Source organism: Hemibagrus wyckioides, linkage group LG06, assembly GCF_019097595.1.
Source record: "Hemibagrus wyckioides isolate EC202008001 linkage group LG06, SWU_Hwy_1.0, whole genome shotgun sequence".
NCBI lineage: Eukaryota > Metazoa > Chordata > Actinopteri > Siluriformes > Bagridae > Hemibagrus > Hemibagrus wyckioides.
Genome location: NC_080715.1, coordinates 20,782,464 through 20,805,946, shown reverse-complemented (window position 1 = coordinate 20,805,946; position 23,483 = coordinate 20,782,464). Strand labels below are relative to the sequence as shown.

The following is a 23,483-nucleotide window of genomic DNA, read 5'->3' as shown; positions in this document are numbered from 1 at the left end:
TTACGACAGTGTAATAGCACTGTCGGTGGTAATAACAATTACGACAGGGTAATAGCACTGTCGGTGGTAATAACGCAGTTACGACAGCGTAATAGCACTGTCGGTGGTAATAACGCAGTTACGACAGCGTAATAGCACTGTCGGTGGTAATAACGCAGTTACAACAGGGTAATAGCACTGTCGGTGGTAATAACGCAGTTATGACAGGGTAATAGCACTGTCGGTTGTTAATAACAGTTACGACAGTGTAATAGCACTGTCGGTGGTAATAACGCAGTTACGACAGCGTAAAGCACTGTCGGTGGTAATAACGCAGTTACGACAGCGTAATAGCACTGTCGGTGGTAATAACGCAGTTACGACAGCGTAAAGCACTGTCGGTGGTAATAACGCAGTTACGACAGCGTAATAGCACTGTCGGTGGTAATAACGCAGTTACGACAGGGTAATAGCACTGTCGGTGGTAATAACGCAGTTACGACAGGGTAATAGCACTGTCGGTTGTTAATAACAGTTACGACAGTGTAATAGCACTGTCGGTGGTAATAACGCAGTTACGACAGGGTAATAGCACTGTCTGTGGTAATAACGCAGTTACGACAGGGTAATAGCACTGTCGGTTGTTAATAACAGTTACGACAGGGTAATAGCACTGTCGGTGGTCATAACAGTTACGACAGGGTAATAGCACTGCCGGTTGTTAATAACACAGTTACGACAGGGTAATAGCACTGCCGGTTGTTAATAACACAGTTACGACAGGGTAATAGCACTGTCGGTTGTTAATAACACAGTTACGACAGCGTAATAGCAGTGTCGGTGGTAATAACACAGTTACGACAGGGTAATAGCAGTGTCGGTGGTAATAACACAGTTACGACAGGGTAATAGCAGTGTCGGTGGTAATAACACAGTTACGACAGGGTAATAGCACTGTCGGTGGTAATAACACAGTTACGACAGGGTAATAGCACTGTCGGTGGTAATAACACAGTTACGACAGGGTAATAGCACTGTCGGTGGTAATAACACAGTTACGACAGGGTAATAGCACTGTCGGTGGTAATAACACAGTTACGACAGGGTAATAGCACTGTCGGTGGTAATAACACAGTTACGACAGGGTAATAGCACTGTCGGTTGTTAATAACACAGTTACGACAGGGTAATAGCACTGTCGGTGGTAATAACGCAGTTACGACAGGGTAATAGCACTGTCGGTGGTAATAACGCAGTTACGACAGGGTAATAGCACTGTCGGTTGTTAATAACAGTTACGACAGGGTAATAGCACTGTCGGTGGTCATAACAGTTACGACAGGGTAATAGCACTGCCGGTTGTTAATAACACAGTTACGACAGGGTAATAGCACTGTCGGTTGTTAATAACACAGTTACGACAGGGTAATAGCACTGTCGGTTGTTAATAACACAGTTACGACAGCGTAATAGCACTGTCGGTTGTTAATAACAGTTACGACAGGGTAATAGCAGTGTCGGTGGTAATAACACAGTTACGACAGGGTAATAGTACTGTCTGAGGAAATAGCACAGTTACGACAGTGTAATAGCACTGTCGGTGGTAATAACAATTACGACAGGGTAATAGCACTGTCGGTGGTAATAACGCAGTTACGACAGGGTAATAGCACTGTCAGTGGTAATAACACAGTTACGACAGCGTAATAGTACTGTCTGAGGAAATAGCACAGTTACGACAGTGTAATAGCACTGTCGGTGGTAATAACAATTACGACAGGGTAATAGCACTGTCGGTGGTAATAACGCAGTTACGACAGCGTAATAGCACTGTCGGTGGTAATAACGCAGTTACGACAGCGTAAAGCACTGTCGGTGGTAATAACGCAGTTACAACAGCGTAATAGCACTGTCGGTGGTAATAACGCAGTTACAACAGGGTAATAGCACTGTCGGTGGTAATAACGCAGTTATGACAGGGTAATAGCACTGTCGGTTGTTAATAACAGTTACGACAGTGTAATAGCACTGTCGGTGGTAATAACGCAGTTACGACAGCGTAAAGCACTGTCGGTGGTAATAACGCAGTTACGACAGCGTAATAGCACTGTCGGTGGTAATAACGCAGTTACGACAGCGTAAAGCACTGTCGGTGGTAATAACGCAGTTACGACAGCGTAATAGCACTGTCGGTGGTAATAACGCAGTTACGACAGGGTAATAGCACTGTCGGTGGTAATAACGCAGTTACGACAGGGTAATAGCACTGTCGGTTGTTAATAACAGTTACGACAGTGTAATAGCACTGTCGGTGGTAATAACGCAGTTACGACAGGGTAATAGCACTGTCTGTGGTAATAACGCAGTTACGACAGCGTAATAGCAGTGTCGGTGGTAATAACGCAGTTACGACAGGGTAATAGCAGTGTCGGTGGTAATAACGCAGTTACGACAGGGTAATAGCAGTGTCGGTGGTAATAACGCAGTTACGACAGGGTAATAGCACTGTCGGTTGTTAATAACACAGTTACGACAGGGTAATAGCACTGTCGGTTGTTAATAACACAGTTACGACAGCGTAATAGCAGTGTCGGTGGTAATAACACAGTTACGACAGGGTAATAGCAGTGTCGGTGGTAATAACACAGTTACGACAGGGTAATAGCAGTGTCGGTGGTAATAACACAGTTACGACAGGGTAATAGCAATGTCGGTGGTAATAACACAGTTACGACAGGGTAATAGCAGTGTCGGTGGTAATAACACAGTTACGACAGGGTAATAGCAGTGTCGGTGGTAATAACACAGTTACGACAGGGTAATAGCACTGTCGGTGGTAATAACACAGTTACGACAGGGTAATAGCAGTGTCGGTGGTAATAACACAGTTACGACAGGGTAATAGCAGTGTCGGTGGTAATAACACAGTTACGACAGGGTAATAGCAGTGTCGGTGGTAATAACACAGTTACGACAGGGTAATAGCACTGTCGGTGGTAATAACACAGTTACGACAGGGTAATAGCACTGTCGGTGGTAATAACACTGTTACGACAGGGTAATAGCACTGTCGGTGGTAATAACACAGTTACGACAGGGTAATAGCACTGTCGGTTGTTAATAACACAGTTACGACAGTGTAATAGCACTGTCGGTGGTAATAACGCAGTTACGACAGGGTAATAGCACTGTCTGTGGTAATAACGCAGTTACGACAGGGTAATAGCACTGTCGGTTGTTAATAACAGTTACGACAGGGTAATAGCACTGTCGGTGGTCATAACAGTTACGACAGGGTAATAGCACTGCCGGTTGTTAATAACACAGTTACGACAGGGTAATAGCACTGTCGGTTGTTAATAACACAGTTACGACAGGGTAATAGCACTGTCGGTTGTTAATAACACAGTTACGACAGCGTAATAGCACTGTCAGTTGTTAATAACAGTTACGACAGGGTAATAGCAGTGTCGGTGGTAATAACACAGTTACGACAGGGTAATAGCAGTGTCGGTGGTAATAACACAGTTACAACAGGGTAATAGCAGTGTCGGTGGTAATAACACAGTTACGACAGGGTAATAGCAGTGTCGGTGGTAATAACACAGTTACGACAGGGTAATAGCAGTGTCGGTGGTAATAACACAGTTACGACAGGGTAATAGCACTGTCGGTGGTAATAACACAGTTACGACAGGGTAATAGCACTGTCGGTGGTAATAACACAGTTACGACAGGGTAATAGCACTGTCGGTGGTAATAACACAGTTACGACAGGGTAATAGCAGTGTCTGTGGTAATAACAGTTACGACAGGGTAATAGCACTGTCGGTGGTAATAACACAGTTACGACAGGGTAATAGCAGTGTCTGTGGTAATAACACAGTTACGACAGGGTAATAGCAGTGTCTGTGGTAATAACACAGTTACGACAGGGTAATAGCACTGTCGGTTGTTAAAACAGTTACAACAGCATAATAGCATAGAGTAGGGGTAATAACACAGTTACGACAGGGTAATAGCACTTTCATATGTATCACTGATTCAAAAGGAACATTCTGCCCATAACTATCTGCAAAGCCTAAGTTCTCTTTATTTTTTAACGCAAACGAAAAGAAATCCTAATCAAACAAACGAAATGTGTTCTTTCCAAGATGAATGAAACTACTAAACAATGCTGCACACACTTTGTTTACCAAAAGCAGAAATTAAATTCATCCCGGCATGGAGACTTTTATCTTCCCAACACACATAGCACACCTGTCACAAAAAAAGAGTGCTAATGATTAAACTATCAAAATATTTCAAGCTTTTCATAGAGGTACTCACAGTGTGCACTGACCTCTTACTTCCACCAGATGACAGCAGTGCCTTTATTTCCACCAAACCCCACCACCCCACCATACATACACTACATTGCCAAAAGTTTTGGGACACCCCTCAAAATCATTGAATGCAAGTGTTGTTTTACATGGGTTGGGCTTTGGACAAATGTTTATTAGTTTACATCCCTGAATATTTCTATCGGTTGTTTAACATTTCTATCGTAAAACAGGGGTCAAGCTGTCTGAGGTGTCGAGCTCGAATATTTACACTCAGCGCCTGTGAACATAAACCCCGCCATCATCACAAACACTTTGACATTGATGAGCGCTGTAAGAAAGCGCTGTAAGGTCTGTTATCTTGCCTTGTTTTAATCCTTGCAGCACCAAAGCAGAATTAATATAAGGTAATAATTATTTTACAACTTTTGTTATTGGAAAAATACCTAGGTCCAGACTTCGGGGACCTCAGTGGTGGGTCCTTTCACTGGAACTAAGGGGCCAAGCCCAAATCCTTGAAAAACAACACCTGAATTCAATGATTTGGAGCAGTATCACAAAATATTTGGCAATATAGTGCACATTCAATTATCATATAATTCACTGATCATAATTAAGACATTTATTACTTGATCATAGCTTGCAAAAGTACATTAAATACTACACTAATGTTAAATAGCCTACTAGTGTCAGGCTTATTGAAAGAGTCTCCACATCACCTGTATAAACGAGCTATTAAAGATATTAATGCAGAAAAAAATACATGTTTCGGGGGAAAACATGCCCAGAAGAAACGACAGTATGAAGCATAGATGCCCTCATGATGCTTATTTAATCTCAATCCTCCCTATCTCGAGAGAAACTGCTGTGCACGCATATCCCTCGAGGGCAAGCACGTGCTCTCCGGTACAGCAGATGGCGCCTGACAACGTGCAGTTCAGGAAGTGGTGTATTTGTAGCCACCAGCACATTGTACTTCCTCTGTCCAGAAACGTGGTTCCTCATCGTGTGGCATGTCGGGTGTGAGGAACGTTTCTTAGAGTGTGTATTATTATTATTATTATTGTCAGAATTTCTTTTCATCATGACAGAGAAGACACAGAGCGGGAAGCTGCTCGCGCTCAACCCGAGTGAAGACGCTGAGTTTCAGAAGAAGGTGCAGCAAGTGAAAAAGCGACAGAAAGCGGTACGGGTAGCTATCGTGTATGAAAAGGTGGATAGTGTGTTTAAAATCCACTAGTTTTCTTTTTGGATGGTTTGGTGTTGAAGTGTAGAAGATGAACTTAAGGTTTATGTGCATTTATGTAGTTTGGTTTAATTAACACCGCTCTTTCTATTGCAACAAGTGTCTTATCTCTGTATGTCTCTGTTCATTACTGTATAACGGCTTGTGTCTGGACAGAAGACTGGTTTACTCTCTGACTATGCTTCATGGACCCTACTTTGTAAATCACTACTTACTCCCTTTTTTCTCTTCTTGTCCAGGTTTTAACTCCAGGTGTGATTTATGTGGGTCACCTTCCTCAGTCACTGGCCGAGCCACAGCTCAGATCTTACTTCTCTCAGTTTGGTGATGTCCAGCGATTGAGGCTGTCCAGAAGTAAAAAAGTAATGGCACGTTTTTCAGTTTGTGTACATTTGTGTGAAATGGTGTCCAGTGATGATAGGAAATGGCACAATCTGAAAATTACCTCCAGCACGTGTATTGCAGTGGGTGAGATATTTGTGCCTACAGAAAAGAGGTCCATTAAGCTTATTGCCTGCTCTCTAGTTGTGCAATGAAACCCATGTGCCTACATTAAGCAAGCGTGTGAATGTTTGGAAGATTATGGCCGCCTTGGGCGTTTTGATGAGACTGACGTTTTGTTGGGTTTATATTCGCAGACCGGCCGGAGTAAAGGCTATGCCTTTGTGGAATTTGAGTGTGATGAAGTGGCCAAGATTGTGGCAGAAACCATGGACAACTACCTCATGGGAGAAAGGCTGATCAAATGTGAGTGCAATTTTTTTATTATTTTTTAACTCTTAATATTGTTATTGTAGTATGATTCTGACCATGTGATTTGGTTGCTGTGTTAAGTGTTATCTGTTTTAAGCAGGATTTTATGTTGATGCATCATATTGAGATGTACTAACATGCACAGTTGTACTGTAACATTTATTCTTTTTCACTCCTTGCTACAGTTATAGCAGAGAGTCCAGAAAACGACACCAATTTGTGTTCTTAGTTAAAGCCACGATCAGGCTGAATGCGAATTAAAATGTTTTTTTTTTTTTTTATTTCATGAGTCTCTGGGCTGTAGCTTATAGAAATCACAAAGATGGAGAAAGAACTGTGTCCCTGAAAGTTAGTAAAAAATAATAAATTATATGTAAAATAATTATTGCCCATTCATTATTATTTACTAACTTTAGGGGACACAGTCCCATCATTATCTCATTTTATATAAGGATCTATATAATTTCTCTCCTAATGAGATTTACTTGCCACTTTTGCATAGTTTTAATTTGGAAATTAAAGCTTCATGAAGAAAGCTGCCGTTAAATGAACTCGAACACGAATGTAAGCATTAAAGAGGTTAGAGCATAGCATTTCTCTCACATAAATTAGAATAGTCCAGGCAAAGTCTTCATGAGTGGAAATCTCATATAGAAATTAGGTGAAAATATGCCCTGTGTTTCTGTTAACGCAATATATGCATATTTTTTATTTTTGTTTAGTTGCATAAATTAAGCATTAATAAATGATGACATTAAATGGATGTCAAAGCATGTGGTGTTTCATTAAGTCATGTGTTTGTGTTTTGGACAGGTAGTGTTATGCCACCTGAGAAAGTCCATGAAAAGCTGTTCGTTGGTTCTCAGAAAATATTTAAGAAGCCCAAACGCCCTGCAGTGGCACGGTATAATAAAGCCCATGGCCCAGAAGAGATGAAGAAACTTTCAGGAAAGCTTCTCAGCAAAGAATCGAAGCTTCGCAAGAGGCTGGCAGAAAAGGGCATCGACTACGATTTTCCAGGATTTGTCAGTATTTGAGTAGAACCCCTTTATTGTAATTAATTTAAATGAGTAATTTCTTATTTGTTCTAAACAAATAAGTAAATATCTAACTCTTTCAGGCAGCTCAAGTAAAGAAGGCTCCGTCAGATGCTGATACGTCTGCCTGCAGTGAGGTGAGCACAGTTTGAGCACTTGTATTGGTTTTGTTGGGGGTGATGTAATGCGGTTATGACGATAGCTGAGATTCCTCAGACTTAACTAATCTTTGGCACATTCTGAAAATTATTCCAGCTGTGTTTGTCTTCTGGAGTAAGATAATTGTGCCAACAGGAAGCTGGTACATTTAGCTTATTGTCAGCTGATTGTAGCTGCACAATGAAACCCATGTGCCAACATTCCAGTAAGCCTGAACAGAAAAACTCTACTCTCCAACACATTGAATATGTGTATACTGAAATCTTTTTGAAGTGGTTAACAATTATTGTCCTAATTAGTAGCTGTCCTTTTGTTATTCCTATGAGAATGTCACAGCACATTGCTTTACTGGTGACGGTGGCTTTTAAAAGCAGTTTCCACTAAAGATTTTGGATGACACTGAAAATATATGTTTATTTCTAATTTATTTGTAATTGTGAGTCTTTCTGGATGAATTATTCTTAAAAGCCATGCTCACACACACTGAACTTTCTTTAATGAATCATGTCTGGTTTATAGGATGCCACACCGGTTTGTACGCCTTCAGTCCTGGAGAGGAGGAGGTCCATAAAAGTCAAGGATGACGATGTTGATGATGAAATTGTTCTCAAAATCCCACCAAAGAACAGTGACGATTTTGAAGACTCTGAAGACACAGAGGAGGAGGAAGAGGAGGAAGGGTCAGAAGAGGAGGAGGAAGGGTCAGAAGAGGAACAGTCAGATGATGAGGATTGAGCCTCTGTTTTGAAGAGAGACTGAAAAGCTAAATTGGCTTAATTATAAAGTCTAGATTTGTATTCAGAGGTTTCTCGGGTCCTTTCAGAAATTGAGAGGAGTTACCTACACAGCTGGTGGCCTGGTTTTTATGAACTAAGGAAATGTTTCAGCATCTGCGTATGTCTGTTTGAGACCTTTTCTTATGCAAATGTGTTCTCTGGCTGTTTTGGATGTCTTGCCAAGATGGCATAAAATGTACATACAACTTTTTAAAACGATTCCTCTTATTCAGAAGCAGAGTAGTAAATGTTAGGTGTTAAGTCACATTGTTGTTAATGTGAAGCACCACCCTGACTTGTGCTCAGACACTTTATACTCTGCAAGAATAAACTAACAGAAATGTGTAATTATTGGTTATGGCTTTCAGGTAAAGTATTTCAAATGCAAGACTAAATGCAGTTTAACAAGGTTGATTGGTTACTTAGTGGACAAGTAGTGGTGCATATAATTGTGTTTTGCTATATCCATGGAATATAATTTGCTGGCCAAGAGCGTATGGACTGTGTATATATAATCAATGCCAGTTTCAGGAAATCCCAATAAACATTTGTTTACTGTAAGTAATAATAATAAACATTAAACAAGTATTGTCTGTCTACACCACAACTGTGACCCAGATATATGTGGTGGTGTACTTATGAAATTCTCCTTTTTCATTTTTATTTGCATTTGATTATTGTAAAGCTGTACTTATGGATTTGCCACTGCAGAAAAAGAAAACGTGAACATTATCCTGAAAAATATGAAAAATTCATAAAGATATTTGTGCATTGAACCCCTTTCGATTTTTTTAACGTTGTGAAGCACACTAAACAGTAGAGGGCGCTAGACTATATAAAATCATTGAAGACCTATTGAACTGTGAAAGATAAGCAAACATGAGTATTGGCTTTCTATATACACTATCTTGTCAAAAGTTTTGGGACACCCCTCCAAATCATTCAGTTCAGGGGTTGGGCTTGGCCCTTTAGTTCCAGTGAAAGGAACTCAGCATACCAAGACATTTTGGACAACTTCATGCTCCCAACTTTATGGGAATAGTTTAGGGATAACCCCTTCCTGTTCCAACATGACTGTACACCAGTGTACAAAGCAAGGTCCATAAAGACATGGATGAGTGAGTTTGATGTGGAGGAACTTGACTGGCCTCCACAGAGTCCTGAATTCACCTTTGGGATGAATTAGAGTGGAGACTGTGAGCCAGGCCAGAACTGGGACTTCTGCCTTTATATCCACATGAATGTAATATGGAGTTGGCCCGCCCTTTGCAGCTAGAACAGCTTCAACTCTTCTGGGGAAGGCTTTCCACAAGGTTTAGGAGTTTAATTCATTACCAAATGTGTTCTATCAGGTTGAGGTCAGGACTAATACAGGCCAGTCAAGTTCCTCCACTCCAAACTCCCTCATCCAGTTCCTTTCACTGGAACAAAGGGGCCAAGTCCAACACCTGAATTCAATGATTTGGAGGGGTGTCTGAAAACTTTTAGCAATATAGTGTAAGTAGTGCGTGTGTTGTTTGTCCAGTTTTGAGCGGGAGCTACATTACATTTAGGAAGAGACAGACTCCGACTGACCATCATGCTCTGGAAAATAAATTTCTAAAACCATATGCGCTCGTGTTTGTGGTATTGTACAAAAGGTAAAGGTGTTGATGAACATTTTTAAATGTTTTAAACATTATCATGTATTAATTAGTTTAACACACGACATGGTCTTCCTCCACATTATAAGGTCTATTCTCATTATATTATCAGAGACATTGGTGTGCGAATGGAGTAGAAAATTGCTCGGTCACAACAACACTGTAAAGCGGTGATAGTTCGCGCATGCGCACAGCGGCTCCGTCATTGTCCCTCACAGCAGGGCAGCTCTGGCTACACACACACACACACCTCGCTGCTGCTCTATTCCCTCAGTGTCCGAAACGGCTCTCTTCCCCTCTTAATTACCGGTTAATTATCATGGTGAGTCTCCAAGTCATTATTTTGGACCGTACTGTAACTCGGACCTCTCATTGTGTAATGTATTTTTTCTCCATTGACCTGTAGATCGCGTGCTGCTTTGTGCGGGATTGTAGTGGGCTAACGTTAGTGTCAGGTTAGCCAGCTTTTCGGGGGAAAAAAATCAATGAAAACCTAAGATGCAGGCATTTATTTCTGTATATGACTGTGTTCGAATTATCTGCTTCAGAAATAGCTCTGCCGCTTGATATTGTTTAATTCGCTCAGCATTTTTTTTAATTAGTCTGTGTGTTTTATATACCCTTCTTCGCGGCCAGAAGAGTAGCACTTAGCACCATAGCTAACGCTAACAGGGCGATGACAAGGCGCATCCTGACACCAAACAGAGATGAAACTGTCAGCTTATTTAGTCAGAAATATTCGCAACGTCTTGCAAGTGAGCGTGTTTAGTTACTCTCCGTTTTTAATGAGGTAAATGTAATCGAAGCTAGTTGGCACGATCTGTCGCTTTTGTTATTTCTGGTGGTGTTAAGCAGCTAGCTTAGCTGCCTGCTACAGTTTGCTCACTATGCTGGGGTAGAGTGTACCTGAAAAACAGTCAGGTAGATGCTTGGTATTCAAGTTGGCCTTTTTGTCCCCGTTTCTTAGTGTCAGAGTATCATGGTATATGTAGAAAACGAAAACAAGCATGCAGACATGTTCTTGTTTCCATTTAAGAGTTTGTTACTTCCAAGAAAATAATTAAAATGTTTGTGATGACTCGCCCTGGACTAATTTGTGTTCGCCCAATTAATGCCCTTTAGAGAGGGGCGTGTCCTTCTCTACCACCAGAGCAGATTGTGGTTCTTTAGTTTTTGGCAATGTGTCTTCCTTCACACAATCCCCCTTTCTGGTCATCCCTTGGTTGAGAATATTTAATGATTAGAGTTTATTCATTGTGAACGAAGGTGGTATTTGTGTAAGTTGGTCCGAGTATTTTACAAACTTGATGTAGTTTGTTTGTCAAGTGTTTTGTTACCTCAGATGAATCAAAAATGCTTAATCTGTCCGAATTCAGCTCTAGCCCTAGTCTCCTTCTTTAGTAGGAGAAAGTGATATTGCTATTCAGAATCTTCCCGGTGATCAGCGTGCACCTCTCCAACACCAGTGATAGTAGACACCTTTTCAGACATGTACGATCGCTCAGCAATGCTGCCAATCTAGGTTGCTGTCATCGTTCAAGTCGACAGGTTTAGTGTTAAGAAGTTCTTCAAGTTTTGGGGGGAAAAATACTTTTGTTGAGTTCTTCACTATTGTTCTAAGAAGTTTGTTTAGATTTGATGGGAGTGTGACATATTTTGAATGCCCCTGGTTGTTGGGGATATCAGTCTAACGCTTCAGCTTGCTGTCACTTTGACTTCCTGTTTCAAATGGAAATACAACAACCAGGCATAACATTGTGACCACACGCTTAATCTTGTGTTGGTCTCCCTTTTGCTGCCAAAACAGCCCTTACCCATCATGCACTGTGTATTCTGACACCTTTCTATCAGAACCAGCATTCACCAGTCTGAGCAATAGTAGCTTGTCTGTTGGATCGGACCACACGGGCCAGCCTTCGCTCCCCACGTGCAGCAGTGAGCCTTGGCCACCCATGACCCTGTCGCCGGGTCACCACTGTTCCTTCCGTGGACCACTTTTGATAGATACTGACCACTGCGGACCGGGAACACCCCACAAGAGCTGCAATTTCTTACGCTTGCCCATTTTTCCTGCTTCTAACACATCAACTTTGAAGACAAAATGTTCACTAGCTGCCTAATATATCCCACCCACTAACAGGTGTCATGATGATGAGATAATATAATGTCATAATGTTATGCCTGATTGGTGTACATCATCATACAGAATCGAGTCCGGACTCTCAATCCAGTTACAGGTGGACTTTTAAACGATTTACACATCGTGTGATTATGTACAAAATCCGGTATTACAGCTACAATACCGTACTACAGCTTTTCGGGGTCACTAACAGATGTTTGAAGAGTCTAGGTAGGAATTTAACTATTAGTTAACACTGTGTGTTTGAATAGTGAGTTTAACATTGTGTCAGAGAAATCTGTTCTGCTTTGTATAATCAGAGACTTGTTGTTTAGCTATCAAAAATATATGTATAAAACTGCAGCCAGTTGTCTCAGACATTGAAATCTTACCTTGCCACTGACCTGCAGGCATCACAGGATTGACTGTTAATGTTATACCCTCACCAAGTAATTTATTAGGCACTCATTGATGCAATTATCTAATCAGCCAATCATGTAGCAGCAGCAGTAGCATAATACATAAATGCAGGTATAGACCAGCAGTATATATTGAAGACCTTTTATACAATTGTGGTGAGCAAAAAAGCATCTCAGAATGTACAACACACAAACTTCCAGTTGTAGTACAACAGTTGATGACCAGGTCAGATTCCACTTCTGTCAGTCAAGAACAGAAAACTGGGGCTTCAGTGAGCACAGACTCACCAAAACTGGACAGTTGAAGTAAGGAAAAATGATTGTCGATTTCTGTTGAGATACACAGATGGTTGGGTCAGAATATACTGCCAACAGCATAAATCCATGGATCCAGCCTGCCTTTTATCAGTCTAATGGTGTTGGGAATGTTTTCTTGGCACATTTTGAGCCTGTTATTACCAATCAATCACTTGAATGCACCATCCTATTTGAGTATTGTTGTTGTTGAGCATGGGCATCCCTTCATGGTCCAATTTTCCAATGGCTACATCCAGCATGATCATGCACCATGTCACAAAACAAAAGTTATCTTAAAATGACTGTCATTCAGTGGCATTCCCAGTTTCCGGGAAGATATTTGGGATGTGGTAGAACTGAGATTTAAAGAAAGAAAGTGCACCTGAAAAATCTGCAGGAATTCTGGGATATGTGGAACTCATGCTATGAAGAATTAAGGCTGTTTTGAGAGCAAAGGGATGCCCTACCCAGTATTAGCATAGTGCTTATTGTAAAAGTTGTGAGTTTAATCAAAGAAGACTCTATAGATGCTGCTTTGACAGTCATTTCTGTCCGGTTCACAAAATTGTCTACGATGACTGATTTAGCAGAACAAACAGAAAACATGTTCATAGGTTTGACGCAGTCACAGTGTTTTACAAAACAAAATAGCTAGCAGGTGTCACTGGGTTAACAGCTTGTCCGTGGTGTATTCATCCAGCCACTGGATATAATGTCATCTGCCTAACATAAAGCCTCATACGTCTTTGTAATCAAATGACCGATTATGTATAACATATTCACAAATCTCTGCTCGTTTTAATATGTTGTTATTTTGTAGTAACTCATTCACAGGGACTTGTATGGTTGATGTGCTTATTCTAAGATGACTTATAAACAGATTAAAAAGATAAGCGTCTAGTCCTGGATGTGGTGAAACATTTACACATGCCACAGTCTGAAAGTTTGATGTGGTGAGACATTGATTTAATGTTGATGGAAGGAATCTCCAGTGTTGATTTGTGTCAGAGGCAAAGCTGTAGCATTGAGTTTTCTGCTATGGGAAATTGTTCAGGATAGAGGACTTCTCTGTAACAAGCTGCATTTTCCCCCCTCTTTATATCGAGAGAGAAAGAGATTATAGCCGAGAATAACTGAAAAGCAATAAAAAAAAAATAGCTCTGCAGTGAAAAAAATGACTTGTCATTCTTTATGAAATATACAATTGCAATCATTGGTAAATAGCTGTGGTATAAGAGAAATAAAACACTGTTACTGGAAAATGATCATCTTTCATTTCCACTTCTTTAAGGAATTATAGCTCTCTGTAGAGTTTCATGTTTAGCTTTGCTAGTGTTACTGAAAAGAGCTTGGTGTTTGTAGGTGTTTCTCCACCTGCCTTTGTGATGTATTTGGGTCATCTAATTGGTTACATGTGGAGAGTTTGATCCTAGTTCAGCTCTAACGGGCATCTGGTTCATATTTTTCTGCTTTGTCATGGAGCTAGGGTATGGCAGTTGCAGCACCCCCCTTCGTTAGATGTTTCCCGGCCAAATGTTTGTCTCTCAAACGTGTCTAATCACATGTAGTACCTACTGAAATCCACTAACAAACCCTTAGGCATGGATCCGCTGGTGTTTGATTGCAAGCGTACTGACTAACTTGTTTTTATGTTCTGTTTTGTTATCTTTACCCTAGGTAGTTCACCGTTAGTGGGATTATGAAGCAATGTTCCACAGAAGCCTTCCTCTCGGGCACTAGTTGCTACACTCCATGCTGCAGCCACTCTTGGAGAGTTTGCTGTTGGTAGCCTTTTGGCTTGGAAGGAAAGGAGAGCTCACAAACCACATCAGCTGTTGTCGAGGCACATATGGTGCATTGTTGCCATTCCCAGGCCTACATCCTCGAGGCTCAGCCTTTTGCTGCCCTGACGTGCAAACAGGATTTGCCATAAGACAGGATATTAATACATTAACCCTTGTTTTTATTTTTTTAAATTTGGGTCACGCAAGAACGCTAAAGGTCTCTCTCAGTTTTTCCCTCCCACTGCCTTTGAGGTGGTGGTTGAGCAGCATAGGCCATGGAGCCCGATATGGAGTACTGTCTGGCACAAGTGCTACAGAAGGATGTGGGCCGGAGGCTGCAGGTTGGTCAGGAGCTCATTGACTACATCACTGATAAGGAAAAGTCTCATGACCTGGAGCAGGACCAAACTGCCTTGGACAAGATGGTGGATGGCCTTGCGTCCTCCTGGGTCAACTCCAGCAACTTCAAGGTAAAACCTCAGTTCGTTTTTCTTTTGTAAAGTGAGTAATGATTACAGAATGGGTTTGATTAATAGGCTGCATGACTGTAAGGGTTTCCTGTAATTGGCAGTACTGTCAGTCCCAAGTTTTGGCAGTGTCTCTGTCATTTATTCGGCTAGGACAAAATGTGTAGATAAGATGCGATCTTTCAAGTGCACCCAGGTCGCTGTGACTTTGTAATAATTAATGCTGACAGGCAGAAAGTACCAAAATGTTAAATTTTATTTCTGTGTGTAGTGTGCATCACGGGGAGTAATACTTCTGGGAATGTCTCTGTGATTCTGTAGTAGTAATGGATATAATTTAATGCTTATGTTGATTTGAAAGGTTGAACAGATTTTATGTGGTTGATTAGTTTAATTACACAAATTTTGCCGATCCTGACGCCAAAGGTGATTATGACGGAGGCCCGCACTGAGCTGCTCTTACAAACATGAAAGTTTTCACCTGCTTTGCTAGCAATTCATAGTGATACTCCAGGCAGCCAGAAGAACCTGCAAGTTATAAAAGTACACTGGATATAAAAAACCAAAGTAAAGATTTAATTGCAGCTTTTAAAACCGTGTATCATGCTGGGAATCATTTGAAAAACATTATAAACTGGTGAATCTGCTGTTGCTGAAAAGACAAATCAAGGACTGTACACATTTTTAGGTATTCTCTAACTAAAGCCAGATTTAGTGAAGGGAAATGCCTCGTGCTAAAATGGCGAGTTTCGGAAGAACGTTCCTGTTTGTTATTTTTATTTGCCTGGTCCCAGCAGTTGTGGTGTTACCAGTACGGCTTGTCTGAGTCTTGGCTAAATTCCAGCATCTCTTTATGCAAATCTATTTTTTCACCTGACAAACTGTGCCTTTAAAAGTGACACGGTTTAAAAGCTGGGTTTTGCCTGATATTTTACAAATCGTGATAGTCTTGTTTTGAGTGCATCATTTTCAGTGTTTCTAGCAGGTTTAAGAAACGCCAGCATTCATTTGTTTAAATCAATTACAGGGTTAAAAAGCATTTTGCTGCAAGGTCAGAGTTTACAGTTAATGAGTATATCATGCTTGTACAGATATATTATGTGCTCCTGTTTGACAGTGTGCTATGGGTTTCTCATTCAATGTCATTCCGGGTCAATACTGTGGGTGTAATGATCAATGCATGAAAATGAAAATGGTCAGTGCATGAAAGGTCCACAGGAGAAACAATCTAAGCTGTGTGCTTAGGATGAGCTGCATAATCCCTTTGAATGTTTACACAGGTTTTATCTAAAAAAAATTGTATATTTAGAAGTTGCATACAATAACGTCATATTTATTCAATGCTCCCATAGAGCATTATTTTCCTGTTTAGAAAGCAATCATGAAATCATTCCCCTTGAGTTTTCAGAATGTGGACCAGGCTATAGCAGTGAGGGACTGCTCATTATTTATTAGTTTGTTTGTTTGTTTATTTATTTATTTAGCACTCTTTTCTGGTATAATAATAAATAAAATAAATTTGTCATGCTGTTTTTTTATTATGGTTCTGTCATTAAGCTAAATATACTGAGAGCAGTATGGTGGGGGGGGGGGGGGGGGGGGGGGTGATGCTTTTGCTTTTTAAGGTTATCCAACTTTTCCGATCATATTTAGACCAGAACACTGACATAAGAGCCACAAACAGTTAGTGGTTAGAGGGCTTAGGGATGGGTGAAGGGCTTGTGATCAGCTGAGTCTGTTTTTTTGGCACACACATAAAGTATTCATTAGACTGGAATTCATAGATGGTGAGCTTTTTTATCTTTGTGAGGCATAATTAACCAAACATGTTGTCTATAAGCGCCGGCACAGTATAGTGTATACATTGTCCTTCAGTCTGTTCTTGGATTGCTCTTTAATGTCGGATGGTGAAGATGGATGTTGGGCAGAAATCACTGCTAAATTAATCACCGTGATTAAATAGCAAGCAAGTCAGGTTCAGAAGCTGCCAAATATCTTGTTCAATAATTTGCTGGAAAACAAGCAGACCTGAGCATTACATGTTACTTTTCCTAATTATAGACATATAATTATCTCTCTAATTGTGAAGACTCAGATTTGTGTCTGAAGCATCAGATACGTCCACCATCTCAAGTATACCATAACTGTTTGTATGGCAAAGAAGAACACAACACTGCCCAAGAATCAGGATATTCTGCATTTAAGATAAGATGAGGCAAGATAAACCTCTGCTAATTCCTCATGGGGCGCATGATGGTAAGATTATGACATGTGAGAGTGTAAATAAATATAAGTAAATATGACAGTAAACGCATTATAAGCAGATTAAGCAGAAAACATTTGTTGTGCTGCGTCCAGGGTGCTACGACTTTTTCTGCACTTCCTGCCATCATTGGCACTTGGACAGGACAGCTGTCTGTTCTGTCTTATGATAGTTTCTCTAAAGCATTTATTTTCAAAGCAGCAGTGCATTAAATATTATTAGCCGAAATAAAGTTAGCACATTTCTGGTTTAAGTAAAGTCTAGTCGTAAGAATCGTTTCACTACACGCTGCACTGTGTGAGGTTGTGTGTGTGTGTGTGACAAATAAAATTAGAATTTAACCTAAGGGACACAACTATGATTAGTTTAATTTATGAGCACACAATATGGAACAAAGTTTGTGATGTACTTGGTTGTAATAATTGTATACGTTAGCTGTAATCATAACTGAAAGTAAACAAATAAATACAGTTTTCATATTTTGAGAGGGTAGTCGCTGTGGCATGTTTAATCACAGAATGGCCGCACGTTCATGTGGTTCTGACTCAAAGTAGCCTTTTCTGACCGGACCAGTCCTGCTGAGAAGATGCACAGAAAGGTTGAAGCTACAGGTTAAAGTATGCTTTAAAAAGTGGCCAGTACACAGAAGTGTAGCTTGTTACTTACCACAGCTAAGGAGTATTTGCTTGGTTTGATTGTTTCATTAAAATCCTCATTATTTCCCAGCTTCTAGCAGTCTAAAAATCACAAAGGAAAATGTAGTAGCCCACAGAAGAGTGCCGGTGAAACGTGAACTCTGTATTTGTTTTTAATTAATTTTGCAGAACCTGAAGTGTAGATAAAATAATGATGTTGAAATGATCTAACGCTCATTTTTCACAGCATGTTTACTCCGAATTGAAAAGACCAACTCAAAAACAAAGTGAATGTATTTAATGTCATCAACAATCATTTAACAGAAAGGCTTATAAACTTTTATAATGGCACAGATACCAGTTAAAGAAACAGCGGCTTATTGCAGGGGTGTGTGTGTGTGTGTGTCTAGACAGAATACACCTCCTAATTATCTTGTACACTACAAATATTGGAGTAAACCTGGGGGGAAAAAAAATCAAAGGAGGTGTAACTCATCTGCTCATGCACAGATGCATGATTTATGTTCATAGCAAAAATAAACAACAACTAGTTGTGACTTGATTGTTTCCGTTACACCTAAACATGTTGTACTTACTCTGTCTCTCCGTACTTCTTGTTCCTGCCAAAGGCACTAGATACCTTTTGTCATGAGGTGAATTATGTCTCTAACATTGTCTAAAATGACAGACACTTGTAAAGCTTATAAAATAGTGGCTAATGTAAGAATTTAATCCCAGAAAATGATGTTATATACAGTATCTGATTGTCCGCATCCCACCAGCTCCTGTGAAGAATAAACAGAGTGCTGTCTGAACTCGAATGTCAGGTTGTTTTGTGTAGAGATCTATATTACTGTATCTGCTCATGATCAGTGTATTCTTACCTTAAGAGGTATAGGGTGTTTATAGAATATGATGTTAATAGCACAGGGCAGTGCTTGTTCAGCCATGTCACCTTTGATGACACATCGGGTTTGATTGCAGGTGGACCGGTTTTCAAGGAGTGCAGAATTTGTCACAAGGATATCTATAAGAGTCCATGTAATCAGGTATTTTAAATAACAGGAAAAAAATAGTAAAAAAAAAAGAAAAGTGTCCATATCTGCCTTGACCTATTGACCTAATTTTGCATTGCATAGATGGTGTCCAGGAATATGTTTGGGGCTTCAGAAAAGGGAAATTGTAGTGCTATAATACACAAAGGCATCCTGTACATTTGTGTGCGTCCACCTTATGGGTGTGATTGTCAGATGTCCACAAATGTTTGACCATACACCGATAAGGCATAACATTAAGACCACTGACAGGTGAAGTGAATAAGACTGATGATCTCCTCATCATGGCACCTGTTAGTGGGTGGGATATATTAGGCAGCAAGTGAACATTTTGTCCTCAAAGTTGATGTGTTAGAAACAGGAAAAATGGGCAAGCGTAAGGATTTGAACGAGTTTGACAAGGGACAAATTGTGATGGCTAGACAACTGGATCAGAACATCTCCAAAACTGCAGCTCTTGTGGGATGTTCCTGGTCTGCAGTGGTCAGTATCTATCAAAAGTATCCTTTAAGTTTGTTGGAAACGTTTTCCTTGTCGAAGCAGAGACCAGGAGATATTGGGATATCTTTCAAGCAGAAGTTACTCTTTGTTGTGGACTTACTGTGCATCGCTGTAGTCATCTAAGTCTGACTATAGCTCAGCACTGTAGAATTTATACTTTTCAAGGGGGAGGGATACATAGAGGTGGAGACAATCTAAACCAGGGGGTTAGATTGCCTGTAGCCTTAGTAATCCTGAAGACCTTGATTAGCTTGTTCAGGTATGTTTGATTAGGGTTGGAGCTGAAATCTGCAGGGCTTCGGTTCTCTAGGACCGAACTTGCCTACCCCTGATCTAAACACAGCATGCAAATGCAGGAATCAGCCCGGTAACGGAATTTCCCCAGCCCTGATCTCATCAGCATAACAGTGTCATTCAAATGCATAGGTGCTAATCCAATCAGCCTGACCGTATCGCCCAGACCTTCACATTATCATAGAGACAAAGGCACAGCCTGGCATTGAGATTAGCATTCACATTTAACTTGAGACCCTGCCCGGTGGTCAGGAAGTACATAAAGACAAAAGGTTTATGTCTTCAGGCACCTGGGCTGCTAGACTTGATCTTCTTAGAATGTCATCATCTTTACTCAAAATGTAAAACCCAATGTGCATAACTTTTTCAGTTTATATACTATTATGTTTGAACCTAGATTTAACATTTTATAAATTTGTAATCCAACAAGTTTAAAGGACTTAAAGGATCTGCTGGTGCCAGATACCACAGCACACCTTCAGGGATCTAGTGGAGTCCATGCCTTGATGGGTCAGGGCTGTTTTGGCAGCAAAAGGGAGACCAACTTAATAGGCAGGTGGTCATAATGTTATAGCTGATCAGTGTATACAGTGTTTTTTCCTGCACATATGCTCAAGTATGCAAGAGCACAGTTTCATTAGTTTTTGTATATAATTGAATTTTAATGTTATAGTTTTTGTCTCTGAAGTAATTAGCCTCTAAGCCAAAGCTTATTGTTTTCTATATTTGCCAATTATTGATTAGAGCAGATTATTAGAATAAAGAGAAATTTGATATGCAAATTTCCTCGATTGAAAGCCTGTAGGTTTGGAAGTGGGCCTGTTCATTGATACCATGCAAATGTATGTTGAACTTGTTCAGATTTTTTGAACTGATAAGCTGTATTATTGTTTTCTTGTATTGGTATTCTCTTTTGCATAGCCATTTAATTTGCAACCTTCAGCATTCTAAGGGTTTTGGCTAGAATGGTGTACAAACATATCAGACATGTGGTCACCCATGGGCAGAGCATCTGAGGGTGAGAGTAGAGCAACACTGGGTGGTTTATACACAAGCTTATCTCCATTTGTGCTCACTCCTTTTTTTTTTCTCCTACTCTCCTGCTTGCTCTGTTCTGCTATTGTGTTCTGTCAATGCTCCCCATTATACAGCTGCTGTTAATGAAGTCTTGCTTGCTCCCATAAGCCATCTTATGTTTGAAAGGCCCCCAGTCCTGAAGCTCTTGGGATGTAACTCATGACTTAACTGCTATAAACTACTGCTTGTAGCTTTATGTTAAAGTGCCTTTAAAATGCCAGATAACTGACTGTGTTTGGACAGTTAGGTGGTTATGGTGGTTGAGTTAACACCTGGGGAAATGAGAGATTTCATCTTTGTGTGTCATGAATCTTATTGCCCATCTACATTGTGAACTTTTATGTAACCATTATTGTAACTTATTTATGGACAGAAGGCCAATATTATGAAATGCTTAGGAGTGGTAATGTGGGCTTCCCATTTTGTTTCAGCAATTAACTTGAACTGGTGCGTGTCTTGTCTCCCATATGGATGGCCTGCAATAAAATATGTTGGGAACAAGCTACCTTTTCAGTTACCAATAGCTTCACTATATTGCCAAATGTTTTGGGACACCACTCCAAATAGTTTAATTCAGGGGTTGGGCTTGGCCCCTTAGTTCCAGTGGGGGAAAAAAAATCTTAATGCTTCAGCATACCAAGACATTTTGGACAATTTCATGCTCACAACTTTGTGGGAACAGTTTGGGGTTGACCTCTTCCTACTCCAATATGACTGCACAGCTATAACAGCTGTAACTCTATTGGGAAGGTTTTCCACAAGGTTAATAGTGTATTTTTAGGGGAATTTTTGACCATTCCACTTGAAGCGCATTTGTGAGGTCAGGCACTGATGGTGGACGAGAAGGTCTGGCTCGCAGTCTCCACTATAATTCATCCCAAAAATGTAGTATCAGGTTGAGGTCACACCAAACTCCCTCAACCATGTCTTTATGGACCTTGCTTTGTGCACTGGTGTGCAGTCATGTTGGAATAGGAAGGGGTCATCCCCAAACTCTTCCCACAAAGTTGGGAGCATGAAATTGTCCAAAATGTCTTGGTATTCTGAAGCATTAAGAGTTCCTTTGACTGGAACTAAGGGGCCAAGCCCAACCCCTGAAAAACAACACCTGAATTCAATGATTTGGTGGGGTGTCCCAAAACTTTTGGCAATATAGTATAGACCTGCACTGTTGTATGTCCACTACCAGTGGCTAATACTTGCTTCCTCTAAAATATTTGGAGTAAACAAATCTTTTCAAAATGCTGCTTATATGGTGTTATATGTTCGATAAAGGAGCTTAGTGTAGAGGTCTACAATTGTTCATGCCAGTGTTGCTCAGGACAAAGTGGAATGCTGAAGACCATCTTTCAAATGGTTCTAATATTGTAGGGATTCCTGCTTCAGGCATGTAATGATGGAGGCAAAAACATTAGAGAATTCCAACACAGCAGTCCAGGAACAGATATCAAAACCCAGACTTAACTCTGATGTGATGGTAATCTCACATTGATTATATAAACAGATCACACTGATTGCATGGGAGTATTTTGAATAACTTCGATGTGGGTGTGCACTTGCCTTTATGCCATTTTTTCCTCATCGTCGCTTCAGTGCTCTATATTGGTGTTGAACGTGCTTGCAGTTAAGGCTCAGGGCTACTGGTTGCAAATTTGTGAGCTCAAATCTGAGTGCTGCCAATAAAATCTAATAAGTACAAATGTTAGAAAAAGGAACTGTTGAAACACTCCAGGGGATTTAGGGGGATTATAGGGGGTCTTTTTTTTATTTCCGTTTCTTTAATGCTTCAGTAATATTTAAAGACCTGGGTAAATTTTTGTACTTGAACAGCCCTACCCATAAAAAATAAGGATGTGAGAGTGTTTGAAGGTTAAAGAAATCATTCACACAGTGTTGTATAATAATTGAAATGCATGTTCAAGCGATTAAATTCCCATAATACCTTTTCCTGTTAAATCTCATCACATGCTTGTATTTAATTGTTACCCAATACCATGATACCGTGATGCTGCAGTGTATTTTTACTTCTTACCATAAAAATGTCAAACTTTAATACAGCTAGTGGAGAGACTCATAACACACAGGAACGCAATTTTGCCCGGGACACAACTCTCAATCCAGGTTGCCCTTATTTATAACTCTAAAATATATTTTCCCATTTTAAGGAAGGTTGTGCATAAAATCCAGTGCTACTCTATCTAGCAGAACCACAGCAGGCACATCACTCACGAAAAATAAAACATTACATAGATGCAAATGTCGAGCTTTCCTGTCAGCCAGTCCTCAGCTGCAACACAGAGAGGAAAAGTGATGAGGTGTCATTTCTTGTATGAAGTAGTTTAGTCATGTCAGGATTCGTTAATTCGTGTGTCATTTGGGCGAAGCAGCCTCCCAAACACTTGTCAGAATCTATTAAGTTATGATTACCTTGACCTTGATTAACTGACTCCTGGGAGCTCTTTATTTGAACTTCTGCAGACATTGATTTTATAAGAACACTTTTGAATGCGCAACCATTTCAAGCACACTGTATGCCAACCAGGCATAACATTATGACCACCTGCCTAATATTGTGCTGGCCCCCCTTTTGCTGTCAAAACAGCTCTGACCCATCATGCACTGTGTATTCTAACACCTTTCTATCAGAACCAGCATTA

At 40.4% G+C, this 23,483-nt stretch overlaps 2 protein-coding genes and 2 non-coding genes across 35 annotated transcripts in view; all 4 read left to right on the top strand.

The window, feature by feature from the left end:
- The first annotated feature begins 5,265 nt into the window (after positions 1 to 5,265).
- nifk (nucleolar protein interacting with the FHA domain of MKI67) lies at positions 5,266 to 8,767 on the top strand. 2 transcript variants are annotated; one of them, XM_058393678.1, is made up of 6 exons: positions 5,266 to 5,514; positions 5,787 to 5,909; positions 6,186 to 6,294; positions 7,114 to 7,325; positions 7,421 to 7,474; positions 8,016 to 8,767. In XM_058393678.1, the coding sequence occupies exons 1-6, from the start codon at positions 5,386 to 5,388 to the stop codon at positions 8,229 to 8,231; spliced, it is 843 nt and encodes a 280-aa protein (XP_058249661.1). In that variant the 5' UTR covers positions 5,266 to 5,385; the 3' UTR covers positions 8,232 to 8,767. The 2 variants fall into 2 exon arrangements, with proteins under 2 accessions (XP_058249661.1, XP_058249662.1); XM_058393679.1 differs by having other exon boundaries at positions 5,267 to 5,487.
- LOC131355353 (small nucleolar RNA ACA64) lies at positions 5,977 to 6,102 on the top strand. The gene has a single exon (XR_009204861.1). It is a non-coding gene; the product is annotated as a small nucleolar RNA ACA64 (small nucleolar RNA).
- Positions 7,572 to 7,699, top strand: LOC131355354 (small nucleolar RNA ACA64). Its single transcript, XR_009204862.1, has one exon. It is a non-coding gene; the product is annotated as a small nucleolar RNA ACA64 (small nucleolar RNA).
- A 1,347-nt stretch (positions 8,768 to 10,114) lies between the features above and the next one.
- Positions 10,115 to 23,483, top strand: part of clasp1a (cytoplasmic linker associated protein 1a) — a 54,892-nt gene continuing 41,523 nt past the window's right edge. For all 31 annotated transcript variants that reach the window (XM_058391308.1, XM_058391300.1, XM_058391306.1 and 28 more), the window contains exons 1-2: positions 10,115 to 10,237; positions 14,428 to 15,004. In XM_058391308.1, the coding sequence (XP_058247291.1) occupies positions 14,810 to 15,004 (195 nt within the window). In that variant the 5' untranslated portion in view covers positions 10,115 to 10,237; positions 14,428 to 14,809. The remainder of the gene's footprint in view (positions 10,238 to 14,427; positions 15,005 to 23,483) is intronic.

What these genes read in the sequence shown, in the direction of transcription:
- nifk (XM_058393678.1), top strand. Translation starts at nt 5,386, where the DNA reads ATGACAGAGAAGACACAGAGCGGGAAGCTGCTCGCGCTCAACCCGAGT. An exon ending in GGCTGTCCAGAAGTAAAAAA is followed by an intron (nt 5,910 to 6,185) that starts GTAATGGCACGT and finishes TTATATTCGCAG; the next exon opens with ACCGGCCGGAGTAAAGGCTA. An exon ending in ATACGTCTGCCTGCAGTGAG is followed by an intron (nt 7,475 to 8,015) that starts GTGAGCACAGTT and finishes TCTGGTTTATAG; the next exon opens with GATGCCACACCGGTTTGTAC.